Below are 16,046 nucleotides of genomic sequence, written 5' to 3'. Positions count from 1 at the left end.
CACTAGTGGAAATTAAGGCCCCACCCCAGGAAAGTCTGATTTATTTGGGCTGGGTTGGGGGCTCGAAGTCTGCATTTAAAAAGTATCCTTAGGAATTCTGACTTTTGACCAGGGTTGGAATCTGCTGGATGCATGGACTTGATTGGCCCCTTACCAGGATCTAATCCTGAGGCTGAGGGTAAGGATGAATTAGGTGGTGTCTGGAGAGTGCTTTGAACTCTTGGAAGAAAAGTGCTTTCTAGATCAAAGGCAGGTCGTGGCTGTGCTCTGCTTACTCAGTCGTCTGCAGCTCAGTAGCCTGGAAGGCCACCCAGGCTGCCTATTTCACATCACTGGTGGACCACACTTGGCTTTGACAAACTTATCAGCACCCGCCAGGGCCACATTGGAATCAGTTCCTCATCTGTACAGTCTTTCTCATCCAACTGAGTCAGGCCTCATGCAGTTTCTTGAGGGCATGGGGGCCCTTAAGTTGCATCCCCTGCCCAGCCATTCTCTGAGCACTTTCTGTCCAGAGTGATTGCCCTGGGCTCTGGGACAGTGTTCAGACCAGGAGGGAATGTGTCTCATAGCCTGACAGTCTCGGCTATGATACCTGCTGCTCTGACATAAGCCTGAGAACTGGGATTCTATGATACGAAGCTTCAGGGACATGAGAGTCTCTGGGGGAAGAGGGGGTCATTGTTTCCTTGGCCTTGCCTCCAGATATGGCAGCAAATACTGCAGCATATATATGGTGGGTGGCCCTTGCATTCCATCTGTGAAGGACTTTATCTGCATGGTTCTCCAATGTTAGCTTGCTTCGGAATTACAAGAGGATCTTGGTTAAAGGTAGATTCTTAGGTCTCTCCCCCAGAGAGTTTAGATCAGTATGTCTTGGGGAGGGAGCCCAAGAATGTTCATCTTAGCATACATCCCAGTGGTTCTGATGCACGCAGGCTACACACCACACTTTGAATTTTTTTTTTTTTTAGTGTTTATTTTATTTTTGAGAGAGAGAGAGAGCACGTGTGCAAGCAAGGGAGGGACAGAGAGAGAGGGAGACATAGAATCTGAAACAGGCTTCAGGCTCTGAGCTGTCAGCACAGAGCCCGACATGGGGCTTGAACCCACGAACCGTGAGATCATGACCTGAGCCGGAGTCAGACACTTAACCAACTGAGCCACTCAGGTGCCCCAGCACTTTGAAAAAATGCTGCTCTAGTCTCTACATTTTTCCAAAATGTATCAGTCTGCAAAAAGCACGATCCAGGGTGCCCTTCCAGTCTGAGATTTTAGTCTCTTTCTTAAGGTGAAGATAAGTTTTTGGTGAGGGCTCTAGGTAATGATGCTATGGCTTCGTCAGGCACATGTTTTTTATTGCTATATTATTATCTGAGGCAGAAGCACATTTTTATCTGAGAGCAGATTGAAAGGTGAGGACTGTTTGTGCTCTGTGTACACCCTGGGCATGATTTGTAAACCTGACTAATCAAGAATGGGTTGCTTTATAGGATGGGATAAAGCAGCAAAGTTGGTTTATACAAGGCAGGAGAATCTAATTAGGGAGAAACCATCCATCTTGAAAATCCAATTGGCGATTATAGAGCCTGTACAAATTCTGATGTTTTCCCCTCATTCAGCTCCACTCCAGTCATGTGTGTGTGTGTGTGTGCGCGCGCGTGTGCGTGACAGAGACAGACACAGAGACAGACACAGAGACAGAGAGAGGGAGGCAGTTAGAGAGACTGAGAGAGACTCTAAAGATTTTTCTGGTAAGAATTCTCTTTGCTGTCTGGAGACTGCAGCTGCCTGAAGCAGGTGGCAGGGGGCAGCGGTGAGCCTGAATCCCTCATGTACCTTTCTCATCCCAGCCACTAAGTAGGCTGAGCCTGAACGTGCTTCCATTTTCTTCTCTGGCAAATAGCAGACTCCTTGAGAATTTTCCGGCCCAGGATCTTCACTCTGTGCTCAGTACACATGGGGGAGATGGGTGGGAGACATGGGAAAAAGGGTCAGGCCCTTCTGGTGATCTTGGCCTTCTCCAGCCCTGATGGGGCACCTACTCTGGTTCACACTCACTCTACAATCGAAAGACTCCAGATGGGATTTGGATTGTTGATGATCCTGAGCACAAATGTATGGAGTTACCAGTGTAGACACTCAGGATGCTTGGGAAGACACTGTGGTGTCATGGATGGAACAGGAGACTGGGACTCAAGGCCTGGCTTCTCCCCTGTACTCAGACCTGGACTATCCAGATGCCCACAGACAGGTTACTTCCTTGCTTTGACCCTCATTTTCTTCATGTTAAGCTCAGTCTATGATGGGGAGGGGGATTCTTCCTCTCTTCACATCTGCCTTTCACCAGATTGTGCAAACTAAGAGACATACTGATCAGACCACTGCCCGCCCACATGGAGACACGTGAAATCAGAATGGTTAATCTCCAAGGCCAGAGGCATTTCTAAGTTCTGCCTTGAGTTCAAGATTCTGAAATTTATTGAAAGTGTAGAAAAATGCCATTTGTCCAAGGTCAAGGCTACACCATTTAGGGAAAGAAGAAGCTACCTTTTTCCTGAAATGATTTCAGCACCTCCTGCCTAGAATCTAGAAGGTTAACCAGATGACTTTCTGAGACCCTCTGAAATCTGAAGGGATTCTGTTCCTAAGTGCAGGCAAAAAGGAATGAGGGAACGGGAAAGAGATATTTTGACCAGCAGTATTCTATAGTAGGAAGGCCTTGGCCCGTGTGTCATTAGCTGGAACCCCAGTGGTGCTGAGTATTAATGCTTTCCTCCAGTGTGGTACCTTAACTCTCAGTGTGCAAATCACTTTGTGAAGGTTAATTAATTTTCACAGTCCCTGTGGGAACCTGGCAGGGTAAGTTAATTGCTAACTACATCTCACCTTCCAATTCCCTGCAAATAATCTGTAAAGGTCTCTCTGAACCTAAGCCTTGTACTTACATGAGAATTACTATAATCCCCACCCCTACTTCCTTCCCCCACATCCCACCCTAAATCTTCAATATCACGCACATGTGTATATGCACACACACGCTTAAGGGCCTCCTTTAGACAAGGGGCATCTTCTACAGTTAGACACCCTGGGTGGCATTCTGCCCACTATGCTGGACCTGGGCTTTTCATCCTGGCTTTCACTAGGACTCATTCTTTCATATCCATCATGCCCTATGGTATCCTCAGTATATAATTTTTGCTTCTTCCCTTCACAGTTGAAAATCTCCCTTTTCTGGACTCAGCCCCTCTTAACTTGTTCCCAGAGAACTCTGTCATCCTCCACACTACTAGAGTAAGGGACTTTGTCCACTTCCTTCCAGGAAGGGCTCTCTGGTCACAGAGTTATTATCAGCCAGAGCCCAGGAAGGCATAGCAGGGTGGGGTCTACTCCACAGTATGTGGCTTCTTCTTCCGTTCCTTTCCTCTATGCCACGTTAGCGTCGGACTTGGTGTTCTTAGATGCTAAAGTCCTGGTGTACAGAGCCCATTCCATAAGTCTAAATTATTTTACCTAGAGTGTTACTTTACAAAGGGCTTAACGAGTACTTAATGTTGATGTCTCCCTCCTTCCATGCTTTGTCTTCTCTCCTGAGCCACCTCAGGTCTTGTCCTTCCCCAAGTCTTCTGTTCCCCGATGTTGCCCTATTCTCTCACACCCCTGTTGCTGCATCATTCCCCTTCAGTCTCTACTTGCCCCTTGGCTGAAATTTGAAGGAATTAGAAAGCAGCAGCTCTCAAAAGGGTGTCAAAAACCCCTGGAGAATCAGAGAACTCATTTACTTAGAATGTATTAAATGCATACTATCTGCTCCCTATTGTGCTAAATAATTCCACATGCATTATCTTATTTAAACCTCACAACTTCTCTGTAAAGTAGGTATTAACCATCTGATTTTCCAGATACAGAAAACCTCAGGCCCACTGAGGATATGTGACTTTTCCAAGGCCAGGAAGCTTGTAGATATCAAAATCAGGATTTGAACCACAGCCTTTTTACTCTGGGTCTAATGAATTCTGAGACAACCATAGCTGTCAGCAGGGGGATTATAACCTAGACTACACTGGAATATGCTAGAGGCACTATCCAGCCATTATACAGAAAGAGCAAGAAAGCAAGAATAAATATTGGTGCTCATGACTCCTTTGCTGCCTTCTTCCTACATTTATTTCTCTGTCTCACTGAGACTTCATGTCTCTTTCTCTTCCTTTCCTTTCATCTCCCTATTCTCTGTCCCTCCTCCCCCTGTAGCTCAAAATGACTAGGCACAGATAGCAGACAGGGGATAATTAAATAAACACTGGGTTGTTGGGGAGTGTTTTAAGGATGACTAATAGAAGATAAACTGGATATTTATGCCCACAAGTTATTAATAGCTCAGAGAGCTCTATTCCAGATTGCTGCCCTTGTCTCTTTCAATATTTTTACCAATGGCAAAAACAAAGGGAGATAAGGAAGAATATTTTGTAGTAATAAAAAAAGTTCCATCCACAAAGAAGATACAACAGATATAAACTTTTATGCATCAAACAACATAGCAAAATAGATAAGGCAAAAACTTTTAGAAAAACAGAAAATTTGATAAAAACAGACTTTAGAGGACTTTAACAAACTTATCTAGGATTTGATACATTAGGCAAAAAGTACAATATGTATGTAAAATATTTAAAACTGTCAACCAGCAAGCTTAATTTAAGAGATAAATGTAGAGCTGTGCACCTCACAGTAGAATACACATTCTCCTCATGGAAGTTATGCAAACATTGATCATGTTTTTGGCTACAAAGCAAAGGTTAATAGGTTCCAAAAAGTAGATACCTTACTAGTATATTATTTTTACTATAATACAATTATTTTACTATAATACTATAATACTATAATATAAAAACAGCAGTTTTTATATTAGAAACACTCTTCTGAATAACTCTCAGATGAATTAAATTGTCAAAACCAACATATTATTTAGCTTACATTATGACTGAAATTTTTAAATATCAACAAAGCTTGGAAGGTCATTGAGTACACTAGATGACCAGTTGGGATATATTAAGATAATGTCAGCCTGGAAAGATGGACTGAATCTAACAGAATTACATCCGAGCTCTTGTTCTGGTGTCCAAAAAGCCAGTGACAGAAACACAAGGTGGAAGAGATATGATTCAGTAGCACCATCTTTAAAAGAAAAACAATCACACAGACTTAAGATTTAGAGGTTTTAGTTGACAAATGGGTTCAGCATTCATCAACTGTGATGTGGCTGCCAAGAAAAGTTAATGTGATCTCAGGCTGCATGAATAGATATGCAGTGTCGAGAACAAGAGAGGTATAGTCCAGCTCTAAACTCTGCTAATCAGACTTGATACACTGGGCATTCAGTCTGGGGCTCCATGGCTTGAGGAAGCTAAATCAGGGCACATTCAGAGAAAAGTAAAGAGAAAGGTGAAGGGACTTACAAAAAAGAAAAAGAAAGTCCATGTGAGATGTGGTTGGAGAAAGTGGAGAGGCATGGCATGAACCCAAGCAACCCCTTGAAGTCTTAATGCTGTTTTCAAATATATAAAGGGTTTTTATGCAGAGGAGAGATAAGGTCATAGAAAGATATATTTCTGTGAGTCAGAATATTCCAAAGATGAAAGAGCTGTTTAGAGATCCAGCCAAGTTCCCTATTGCTGGAGGTGTTTTAACCTACTTTGGGTAAATACATGGCAGGGACATTGTGGCAAGGATTTTAGCACTGGGAAAATAGGTGATTGGATCAGATGAAACTTTCAATTCTGAAATTCTTCAGTTCTTCTGGAATCTGGTATTCCTCCAGTATGGTCCTTCCATGGGCTACTGAGTTAGGTATCCCAAGTCTTAAATTGATTTTATACACATTTTCAGCATTCACATTTTGAGCACAGACCCTGTGGGTGACAAAAATGTCTGAGTGTTCCTAACCTAGTTGAGACAGCATAAACCCAGGTGAAACAGTTTTTAAGGATTTTATTTATTTATTTTTAATGTTTATTTATTTTGAGACAGAGAGAGCATGCATGAGCAGGGGAGGGGCAGAGAGAGAGGAAGAGAGAGAACCCCAAGCAGGTTCCACACTGTCAGCACAGAGCCTGATGTGGAGCTTAATCCCACGAACCGTGAGATCATGACCTGAGCTGAAGTCAAATGCTTAACCAACTGAGCCACGCAGGTGCCCCAGTTTTTCAGGATTTTAAAAGTAAATGTTCATTGAAAGACATTTGATATTCTAAGAGTTCAGAGAAGAGACAGTGAGGATTAGAATAGGTGAGGAAATCCTCATAGAGAAGACTAAAAAGTGTAGGTGTGCATCAGGCAATATGAGTGGTTTTAGAAATTGTGGCAATATAGATGTATATAATAAGCAGACGTAATTGGTTGCCTCTTTCCTTTGGTGGAGGAATATGGTGTGCCCGCTGGAACAGCACATGCCACATGTGCAGACCTTTTTAGAGTGTCTCTCCCTGTTACTGTTCTCACAGCCACTGCAGAGCTCTCCGCAGACACAGGCTTCGGGCTCAGTGGCTCCTGCTCACACACAGCCTGCGTCTCTAATGGATTGATCTGACAGGCGCTTTTATGGACGAAGCTTTCCGCTCTTCATCTTCCTGATTGCTTCTCACCTTTACCAAACCCAGCAGCGCTTTTATCCTTGAAACTAAGACCTTCCTCCCCCTTGGGGAGCAATGGCCCTTGCCCTCCACAGCCATGACAGTAATTACAATAATAAATAATCCCTTATATTTATTTAGGGCTTTGCAGTTCCAAATGCTTTTCACGCCAGCTCTCTTGTTTGTTTGTCATGCCGGTGCTATGAGGCACTCCGGGCAGGTGCTCCTCTGGGACATAACAAGGTCAGAATGCTCAAGGTCACACTGAGAATATGAGCAGGTCTTCTGAGCCCTGAGCTGGTTTAATGGTATAAATGATGTGAACAGCACCATGATGCTCCCCATTCCTAGGGCTCGTGTGTCTGACCCAGGCTGGTCATGAATCAGTCAGTTCTTGGGGCACCTGGGTGGCTCAGTCTATAAAGCGTCCAACTTCAGGTCAGGTCGAGATCTCACGGTTTGTGAGTTCGAGCCCCGCATTGGGCTCTCTGCTATCAGCACAGAGCCTACTTTGGATCCTCTGTCTCCCTCTCTTTCTGCCTCTCCCCCATTCTCTTTCTCTGACTCTCAAAATAAATAAACATTAAAAAAAATGAGTCAGTCTTTGTGGGATTCATCTTCTGAAAGCCTTTGGGCCTGGCCTGGGTCCCCTAGGATGCCAGCTGTATTCTAAAGCATTTCCAGAGGGTTGGTTTCACAGATAAGTCTGGTTGAGCTGGACCTAGACGCATTGAGGCCCACCTGGAACCCCTGGGCTTCTCTGCAGTGGACCCAGCCTTTGTCAACGAGGGCTAGAAGTAGGCACCATTCAGCAGCTACCTCTGCCTTCCCCCCCATTTGTTTTTTAGCAGTCTGCAAAATTACTTACTTCATGACGAGTGAACTGACATGTGGGCATGAAAAACAGTTTATTAATTTAATCAAATAAAACTTAGAGCAAAGTTAATGTCACGCAGTTAATGATAGTGTAGAATTGGTTATTAAGCACAATGGTAAACAGCTTCTATGGATGACTGTAATTAGTATTGCTTTATCAGAGAAAATCAGTTTTTAAATTTCTCCCATCTCACTTTATTAGGTCTTCAGTATGTAGTTGGAGTCACTGTCTAAAGTTATCTAGCACCTGAATTTCTTCAAGCATAGGAAGATGATTGCAGGGACCAAGTGAAGACTTTCTTTCTGAAAGTCCCTTGCAACAATATTCATTTCTGTCCTTGAACTGTTCCTATTCAACAGCCAGTGCCTTTGCTCCTCATTTCCCTCTATATTTCCTTGTATTTATTATGGGTTAGCTCATAACCAGCTCATAACCAAAACATCTGTCATTTACCAAGAAGGGATTTCTTACTGTTAGCCAGCAAGACATTTCCTACACCCAGGATGGTAAACACAGGCTCCAGCTCATGGAAGTCTTGGAGAGCTGTCACCTTTTGTGCTCAGCAAAAGTATGGCCATTGCCATACTCACTCAAAGGATTTCTGGTCTTAGGGGTATGGCCGGGAGAGGGAACCTAGAGACTTCTGGCCTGATATGAGTGACGCTGGCCGTGGAGACTTGCACCAGTTCCTTGTCTGGGTCAGTTTTATGGTTTCTACAGATCTAGAAGGATGTCAGTCAAAATGGCTCCTTTGAGTCATACTCAGTCATGTGCTTTAAAGGTACCCCAGCAGGTAGGAAGTGAGGAAGGGACATCTTTTGGTGCAGCAGGGAAGGCTGGCACTGGATTGGAGTCCCAAGTGGATATAAGGCGGTAGGGGTTGAAACGAAGGTCTCAGAGTAATATATACATTCCCATCCTTAATCTTTTGTTCAGAAATCTCCCTAGTACCTCTCAGAATTGAAAACTGGAGCTATTTCCTCAATTGTTAAAGTCTCCTTACTTGCGTAAAGGACAGAAAGTGCTTATCACCATTTCAGTTTAAAATGGCAAGTGCCAAAATCTGCAGTATGTGTGTGTTCAAACAGCCTTGGGAGCCAAGACATCAGCCTGCTCCTGAACCTGGATTTCCCTTAACAGGTGAGGAAGAAGAATGGGAGGGACTCAGAGAGAGAGAGAGCCCTTAGCTGCAGGTCAGGGAAGAGGGGTAACTGTTCAATGCCCTGGAAATGGGAATACATTGGAGTGATAACCTCCATCTCAGTTCAAATGCTAATACCTGATCCTTCCTGTTGGAATTTGGAGGTGGGGGCTGGGGGTGGGGAGGCATTCAAAGAAGGATCTATTTGGGGAGAGATGGAGGAACAACACCAGAGATGACCTATAAACCTTGTTCCCATAGCCATGTTTGTCTTGGTCTCTATATAGGAGCAGAGTACCCAGGTTTTTCCTTCCTGTCCTGTGGGGCTCTTCAAGTGTAGGGAGAAGATGCTGGCAGGGAGGAGGAGGGATGTCTCATTATCACTGCCCACCTTTAACCTGCCTGCCCCTTCTCATACTGTCTGCCTGGGGCCGTGGGCCTGAGATGGCATGAGCACTGGCCAAGTGTGGCCCCCACTTCCTTTGTAGGGGGCATGGTTTCCATGATTGTCATTGTCATGGAATCTTTTGTCATCTGATGAGAAATGTGGATCACATAGACTTAAGCACACAATTTCAGGAGAACCCTATGACAGTATACTTTAGACAGGGCTGATGGAGCCAGGTGCAGAGAAAGCATCCACAGTGGGAAGGAGATAAACCAGGAGCCCAAATAGGAAAGAAGCCCACACAACACAACTTTATACTGTCTATAGGTATAGGGACCAGCGGACAATAAGGAGGTGCGTTCAGCAGAGGCCAAGGGGCTTGTTGTTGAAATAAAGCAGAATTAAGGAAGATAGAGCCAAGGAAGCTTCACTGAGGAATGTGTGGGTCATCTGGGACTGATGGCTTCCTCCTCTAGGAGGAGGACGAGGTCCTGCTGGGCCTCTATGGTCAGCTAATCCTGAGGAACTGGTCCCACCTGACCTACGCAGTTGTTCCCACAGCCCCAAGCTCCTGATGGGATTCTGGTGCCCAAGCTCCAGAGGATAAATACTCTGGGGGATAAATGAATTTTGGTGTAGACCTTCGCAGACTCTCTTTCTGCCACTTCTGCAGGAAAATTGCTGCTTATGATGAAGAAATCCAGCATCTCTATGAGGAGATGGAACAACAAATCAAGCATGAGAAGGAGCAGTTTCTCCTGAAAGTAAGAGTCCACACCAGGGCTTGGCTCTGAGCACCAGGTGGAAATATCGCCTACTCTGACTACCTCCCCCAGTTTAAGATTGCAGTGCCCCCACCTGTGGCACTGTGGATTCCCTGTCTCTCTGCTGCTTTATTTATATTTTTCAAGACATTTGTCACCTTCAGGCATGACATTTAATTTCCTTGTTTATTTTTGTTGATTATGGTCTGTCTCTTCCTACTATCACGTAAGCACTGCAAGAGCAGGGATCTTTAAAAAAAAAAGTTTATTTATTTATCTTGAGAGAGAGAGTGTATGAGCAGGGGAGGGGCAGAGAGAGAGGGAGACAGAAAATCCCAGGCAGGCTTTGCACCGTTACCGCAGAGCTCGTCATGGAACTTGAACCCACAAACGTGAGATCATGACCTGAGCTGAAACCAAGAGTCAGATACTTAACTGACTGAGCCACCCAGTCTCCCTGAGAGCAGGGATCTTTATCTTTACTTGTTACTGTATCCACAGCCCCTCAGCCATGCTTGGAACACGGTTGGTACTCAATAAATACTTATTGAATCAATGAATGAATGAACTAATGACGAAAGGATGAAGGTGCATGTGCTTACCAGTTACAGCAGCTTGGAGACCGGGTCTGATACTGGCTGGTCCCAGACCTGGAAGGCAGGCCCACCCAAATGCAGTCCATTCTACTCCATGCCCAGCAGCTCCTCTAGGGGGACCATCATTAGAGCCTATGCTTCCCATCCTTTCCCTTAGACACCTAGAAAACTTAATAACCAAGACAAGTCAAACCCCACCCTTCTCGGACCCCATGGGAGAAAATGTAGAGCTCACATACCTCGTTCCGACTCTGGCATCTAGCCTCCTAGCAGCCTCTAGCCTGTTGTTTGTCTTGGGAGGTCAGAATTGGTGAAATTCTCTCCTCTTCCAAACTAAGCAGGGTCCTTTTGGGAGCATATTTATAAAACAAAGCTACAGGAAACTCTCTCTTACCCATTTTTTCATTATCCACTTGGTGAGTTCTCAACAGAAAAGTCATTGATCTTGAATGGTAGCTTTAGGCTGCCGTTACAACAATCCCATGAACTGGGTGGCTTATAAACAACAGACATTTATTTCTCACAGTCCTGGTGGCTGGACATCCAAAATCAGGGGGCCAGTGTGGTCAGGCTCTGGTGAGAGCCCACTCCCTGGTTCTGGCTGTGGCCCTCTCACTGCGTCCTCACGGGGCGGGGGGGGCAAGTGCGTCCATGGGATCATCACCTTGGGGGTTAGGTTTCAACATAGGACTTCTGGGAATATAGCAGAGGGACCACGTCTTGCGCTGCCTCTCAGAACAGAACCTGGGCTATTGCCACAACCCTTCCCTCCTCCTTAATGCAGGTTGGTTTGAACCAGTTTTTATTTATATGCTGATTTGGATTATCTACACCGAGGATCTATTTATTATCACAGATACCATTCAAAACGAGATGAAGTCTGAATGCTTTCCAGAAAAAGCCCATCATATTCTCCAACTAGAGCCCTCTGAAGGCTTGTCTGTATTTCCAGACTCCCCCTGTACCCATTCTTTCTTAGAGCTTTAAAACAGTCTGCCTGTCCCCTGCCCTTCAGCATAGTTGGATGAGTATAAGGCAGACAGAACTCACACACTTGTCACCCAGCATACCCTAAAATAGTTTTCTGAGAACAGTAGCCTTTTTTTTCCTGCAGTAGGAGAGTCACTCCCTTTACCCCAAATGATCTACTGCTGGGCCATGACTACAGGTCAGAGGTCCTAGCTAAAAAAAGAGGCCTGCTTCCAGAAGCAAAAGGTGGGCCAAGGTGTGGGAACTGGGAATGGGAAGAGGTGGGAGGAAAAATTTCAAGGACACATTAGGATCATGTAAGGGTATATGACCACACCACTGTACCCTTCACCCCCCATTCCACTCCCTCCTTCCCCTTCTAGTACCCCAGGCCTTTCAGGCCCAGTGCCTAGGTTTTCCACTTTTGCACAAACACAGAAACTGTTAAAATGTGTTTGGCTTTGCAGACACAGGCTTTTGCCTTGTCACAACGTGAGGACAGTGGTGTGACAGTTTATGACAGCATGAGAAGAGCTGGGCCTTCTGGTTCTACATGTAGCAGTCTGTTTGACCACGAGGGAAATACTTAATGACTGGCACACTCCGGCTCAAGGAAAATAGATGCCCCCCCTCGATGCTCTGTGCTGGCCAGGGCTATAAGGCACTCTGCAGGCCCACCATGGGGATGGCAGCATCCGTGCTGGACTTGTGGAGCCACCCGCCTTCCCTGCACTGTTGATGGGGCACCTACTCTGTGAGTGACAGCCAAGCTGAATGAAGCAGGTTCCCCAGTGAAGGTTTTGACAGCAGGAGCTTCCCGGTCAGATCTTCCCCCTATCGTTGCCTGTGGTTGATGTGAGGGCGATCACAGGCTGTCCCTGAGCTCCATGTACCTGCCTGAGAACAGGCTCAGGACCAGGTAGTGTCTACAAAAGATGAGCCCAGGAAATAATTCTGAGCCTTAGAACAGAGGTGTCCAAAGGCCTGTGTCCTGAGAGTGGTTGTGTGCTCCCACCCCCCTGGTGCCACCATCACACCCAGCCTCATAGCCCCTCTAGTGTCCATCATTCCAGGCTGTCCTCCAAGGCAGGTGGAACCCCAGGGGCTCCTGTCATGAGCTCTATGCACATTATAATGGTTTCTTCTCTCCCTGCAAGTTTCACACCTCATTTTTGCCTTCAGGGGAGTGGAGAGCTGTAGGTGGCCTGCATATTTTTGTTTCTGTCCTGTGAACAAAGAAACAATGATAGATGAATGAAGTCAAGTCAGCTAGGTAAGACCAGGGCTGGAGCCCCAGTCTCCTGACGCCCAGATGAGGGACCTTGTACCAGACCAGGCTCTGTGAGAGTGTCAGGCGTCCAGACAGCCCACACAGTTTTCTCTTTACCCCACCCCTAGGGCGGGAGGGGAGGGGCTATGGATCACAGAGGCAGAGCTATCACAAGAGCAAGGCTGGGACACCTCAATCATGGTGGGACACGGCGAGGACCTAGACCCTCAAGGGGAAGAAGTAATGCCCTGTGTTTCCCGAGCAAGGGGTAGTGTGAGGGAACAAATGACTGTACCCAACGTGGAACAGAATATCCACATTAGAAGGATACCCCTCCCCCCCCAATTTAGAGATGAAGAGATGGAGGCATGAGATTCTCTATGTTCAGTACTGTACCACTAACCAACACTGTCTCTCTCTGGGGGAGCGGTGCACAGTCATTGGTCATGGTCACACATGGTGGGAGTTGGGGAGTTGGCATGACCCCTTATGAGCACTTGCTCTGTCTCCATCCCAGTGGGCCTCCCTGAGCAGCCAGGCAGGGCATCGAAGCCCTGGAATGTTGTGGGAAGGGCCCTACAATCCAAAAGGATGGGGAGGCCCTGCTGTTGAGCGGGTGCAAGGTGGGGGACAAATCTCCATCCCAAGTGCCCTGGGGCCTCACGCGTCCTTCTCTCCGGCCTGGCAGGACATGGAGAGGTTTCAGGCCCGCAGTCAGGAGCTGGAGCAGAAGCTGTTATCCAAGGAGCAGGAGCTGGAGCAGCTCATCCAGAAGCAGCAGCAGGTGTGCCTTTGCCGTGGCCTTGGAGCACCTGGTTCCTCTCTCCATCCTCCCCCGGCTCTTGCCCACTTACCCTGCTATTCACTCAAGGATTTGGGTTTGTTTGTTTGTCTGTTTTTAATTGGAGGAGAACCATTTAGCTGTACAAAAGATAGCATTTTGAAACCACAGGTGATCTCAGGATAAAGCCTTTACCTCTCCAGTGCCAGGTGTTTAGTTGGGAAAAGTTGCCAAGAATTCTCCCTCGAGGCATCTGAAGACATTGTCAACCTAATTACACCCAGGAGCCGCCAGAATGTCAAACATTAATTTGTTTCCTGCATCCTGGGTAAGAGGAGAGGGGGGTGCTGAGGTACAAAGGACGGAGTCACTAGTGCTTTGTGGGAGGCTGCAGTGATGTCTTCCCACTGCGATGGCCATGGATGCCTCCAGCTGGAAGAGACTCTTCAAAGATCAATTTGCCCATCCCCTGTTTTCCTATGTGCCCGGAAGAGGTTCCTTAGCCTTTTTTTTTTTTTTTTTTTTTTTTTTTGTGGCTATGCCCATCACCCCACAGGATGGATGCAGACACCAGATGTTCCTCTGATGCACTTGAGCCCCCACGAGGCGGTCTGGGCAGTACACTGTGTAGGGTGGTGTCCAGCCACCATGGCTGCCTAATGACCTCAGGAAGATTGATTACCTAGGCAAACTTCACAATCATAGACTCCTCTCCAAGGTGAGGGCTCGTGGGGGAGAGAAGGCCAGGATGTCACTTGGCCTCCCGTTTTGTTTTGTCTGGCTCTGGAAGTAATCCAGCCCTGGACAGACCCAGACACACCGCATCCACTTGTATAGAGAGGGCTATTTTCAGCAACACAGTAAAATATGCTTGAAGCTACCCCATGCTGAGGCTAGAGACTGTCCCACTCCTGCTGCTCCCTGACCTATGTTTCTTTCTTTCTTTTTTTAATAAATTTTTTTAAGTTTATTTTTGAGAGAGACAGAGACAGTCTGAGCAGGGGAGGGGCAGAGAGAGAGAGAGAGAGAGAGGGATCGAGAGAATCCCAAGCAGGCTCTGAGCTGTCAGCACAGAACCCAGTGTGGGGCTCGAAGTCATGAAACCATGAGATCATGACCTGAGCCGAAACCGAGTCACCCATGCCCCCCTTGGTTTCTTTCTCTTGCAACAAGATAATTTCCACTGGAGGAACTGCCAGCTGCCTTCCCATTACCCTTCCACAGCTATCCCTTGCTTCTACTCTTTCTCCCCCTCACTATTATGCATTAAGTTCTTACCAATTAGACTTATCCCTCAAACGAATGATTACCACTCGATTTAATTACTGCATGCTTGCCTGATTACACAGGAGCCTCTTGAGAATCACACAAAATTCCTTGTTGCTGCCTCCTCTTCCCCTCACTGGCCACATTTATTAAACTAAATTTATTATGATATATTTGCCTTGGTTTGATTCCTCCTCTGGTGAGAGGGTTAGAAGCTTTGCAAAGCAGAATCACCAGCCAAGAAACGCTGCAGTTATACAAATGCAGGTTTTTTCAGTTCCTTTTGGGACATGAAAAAAAAAAAGGTATGTGTTTGGTCTGACCTGTTTTAGCTGTTTCCTAAGAATTTCCAGGGTTTCTGGCCACCACACAACATTTCTCTAGATTAAAGGAATGGATTTATTTAGCGGAGCAAAGAAAAGGGGATACACAGATTTGCTGTCAGAATTCAAAATTAGGAAGGACAGTTTTATGAAGAATGCCACTTAGCTGCTTCCCAGGTCCATCAGAGCCGAGGGGGACAATTGGCTGAAAGGACAAGAGGGATTTAGGTTGGCTCTCAAGACTATGGATGAGATGCTAATGGCATCATTATTGTCACCGGGATTGGGGACACAGATGGATTGTTGACCTCCCTTTCCCAGCAGTCTTTGTGAATGGTGCTGTTCCCTCTGGACTGTTCAGTAGCCCTGTGGAGACAGGGGAGAAATGAGATGTGCTCTGGCCATTCCTCCCTGCCTCCAAAAGTGCATCCGTGTGACTTAAGGAGCAGGACAAAGCCTGTCGAGGCCCAAGGGCAGCAAGGTCTGGCAGTGAGGGCTCCTGCCCACAGGTGGAGAAAGTGAGGGGAGACTAGGGCGGAGCCAGATGGGATGGGGGTTGTTCATCATTCCCTCCTGCTCCCCCACCTTCCTTTCCAGCTGGAAGGCCAGTGCACCACCCTGCAAAATGATGAGCATGAAACCAAGGCTGAGAACACCAAGCTGAGAGTCACAAACCAGGAGCTGGCCCGGGAGCTGGAGCGGACCTCCCGGGAGCTGCAGGATGCCCGGAAACAGCTGGAGAGCCTCCAGCAAGAGGCCCACCAACTCCAGCAGGAGAAGGAGATGTGAGTCTGGCCCTCATTGGTTCCTGTCCCTGATGTCCAGCCTCACCCCCTGCTGTGAGCATGACATCGTCTCCTCCCTTGGAGACCCTGTCACCTTGCCTAGAACGTGGGGCTCAGGGGCTCCTTTGTCCCTGAAATCTCTGCTAGGATCCCGAGGCCATCAAGCAGACCAGCACTGTAGCAAGCAGAATCTAGGATTGACAGGAAATCTACAACCCTGTTCTTGGGAAATGTATCATGTGATTCAAAAGATGTGTTAT

The 16,046-nt window shown here is 46.6% G+C and overlaps 1 protein-coding gene across 11 annotated transcripts in view; it reads left to right on the top strand.

Annotated features, from left to right (window-relative positions):
- CRACR2A (calcium release activated channel regulator 2A) overlaps positions 1-16,046 on the top strand; it is a 133,629-nt gene that overhangs the window by 75,349 nt on the left and 42,234 nt on the right. For all 11 annotated transcript variants that reach the window (XM_042991598.1, XM_042991597.1, XM_042991590.1 and 8 more), the window contains 3 exons: positions 9,706-9,796; positions 13,320-13,415; positions 15,599-15,786. In XM_042991598.1, coding sequence (XP_042847532.1) covers positions 9,706-9,796; positions 13,320-13,415; positions 15,599-15,786 — 375 coding nt within the window. The remainder of the gene's footprint in view (positions 1-9,705; positions 9,797-13,319; positions 13,416-15,598; positions 15,787-16,046) is intronic.

The sequence above is a fragment of the Panthera tigris genome, chromosome B4 (assembly GCF_018350195.1).
Source record: "Panthera tigris isolate Pti1 chromosome B4, P.tigris_Pti1_mat1.1, whole genome shotgun sequence".
Classification (NCBI taxonomy): Eukaryota; Metazoa; Chordata; class Mammalia; order Carnivora; family Felidae; genus Panthera; species Panthera tigris.
This window is presented reverse-complemented; position numbering and strand designations above follow the sequence as displayed.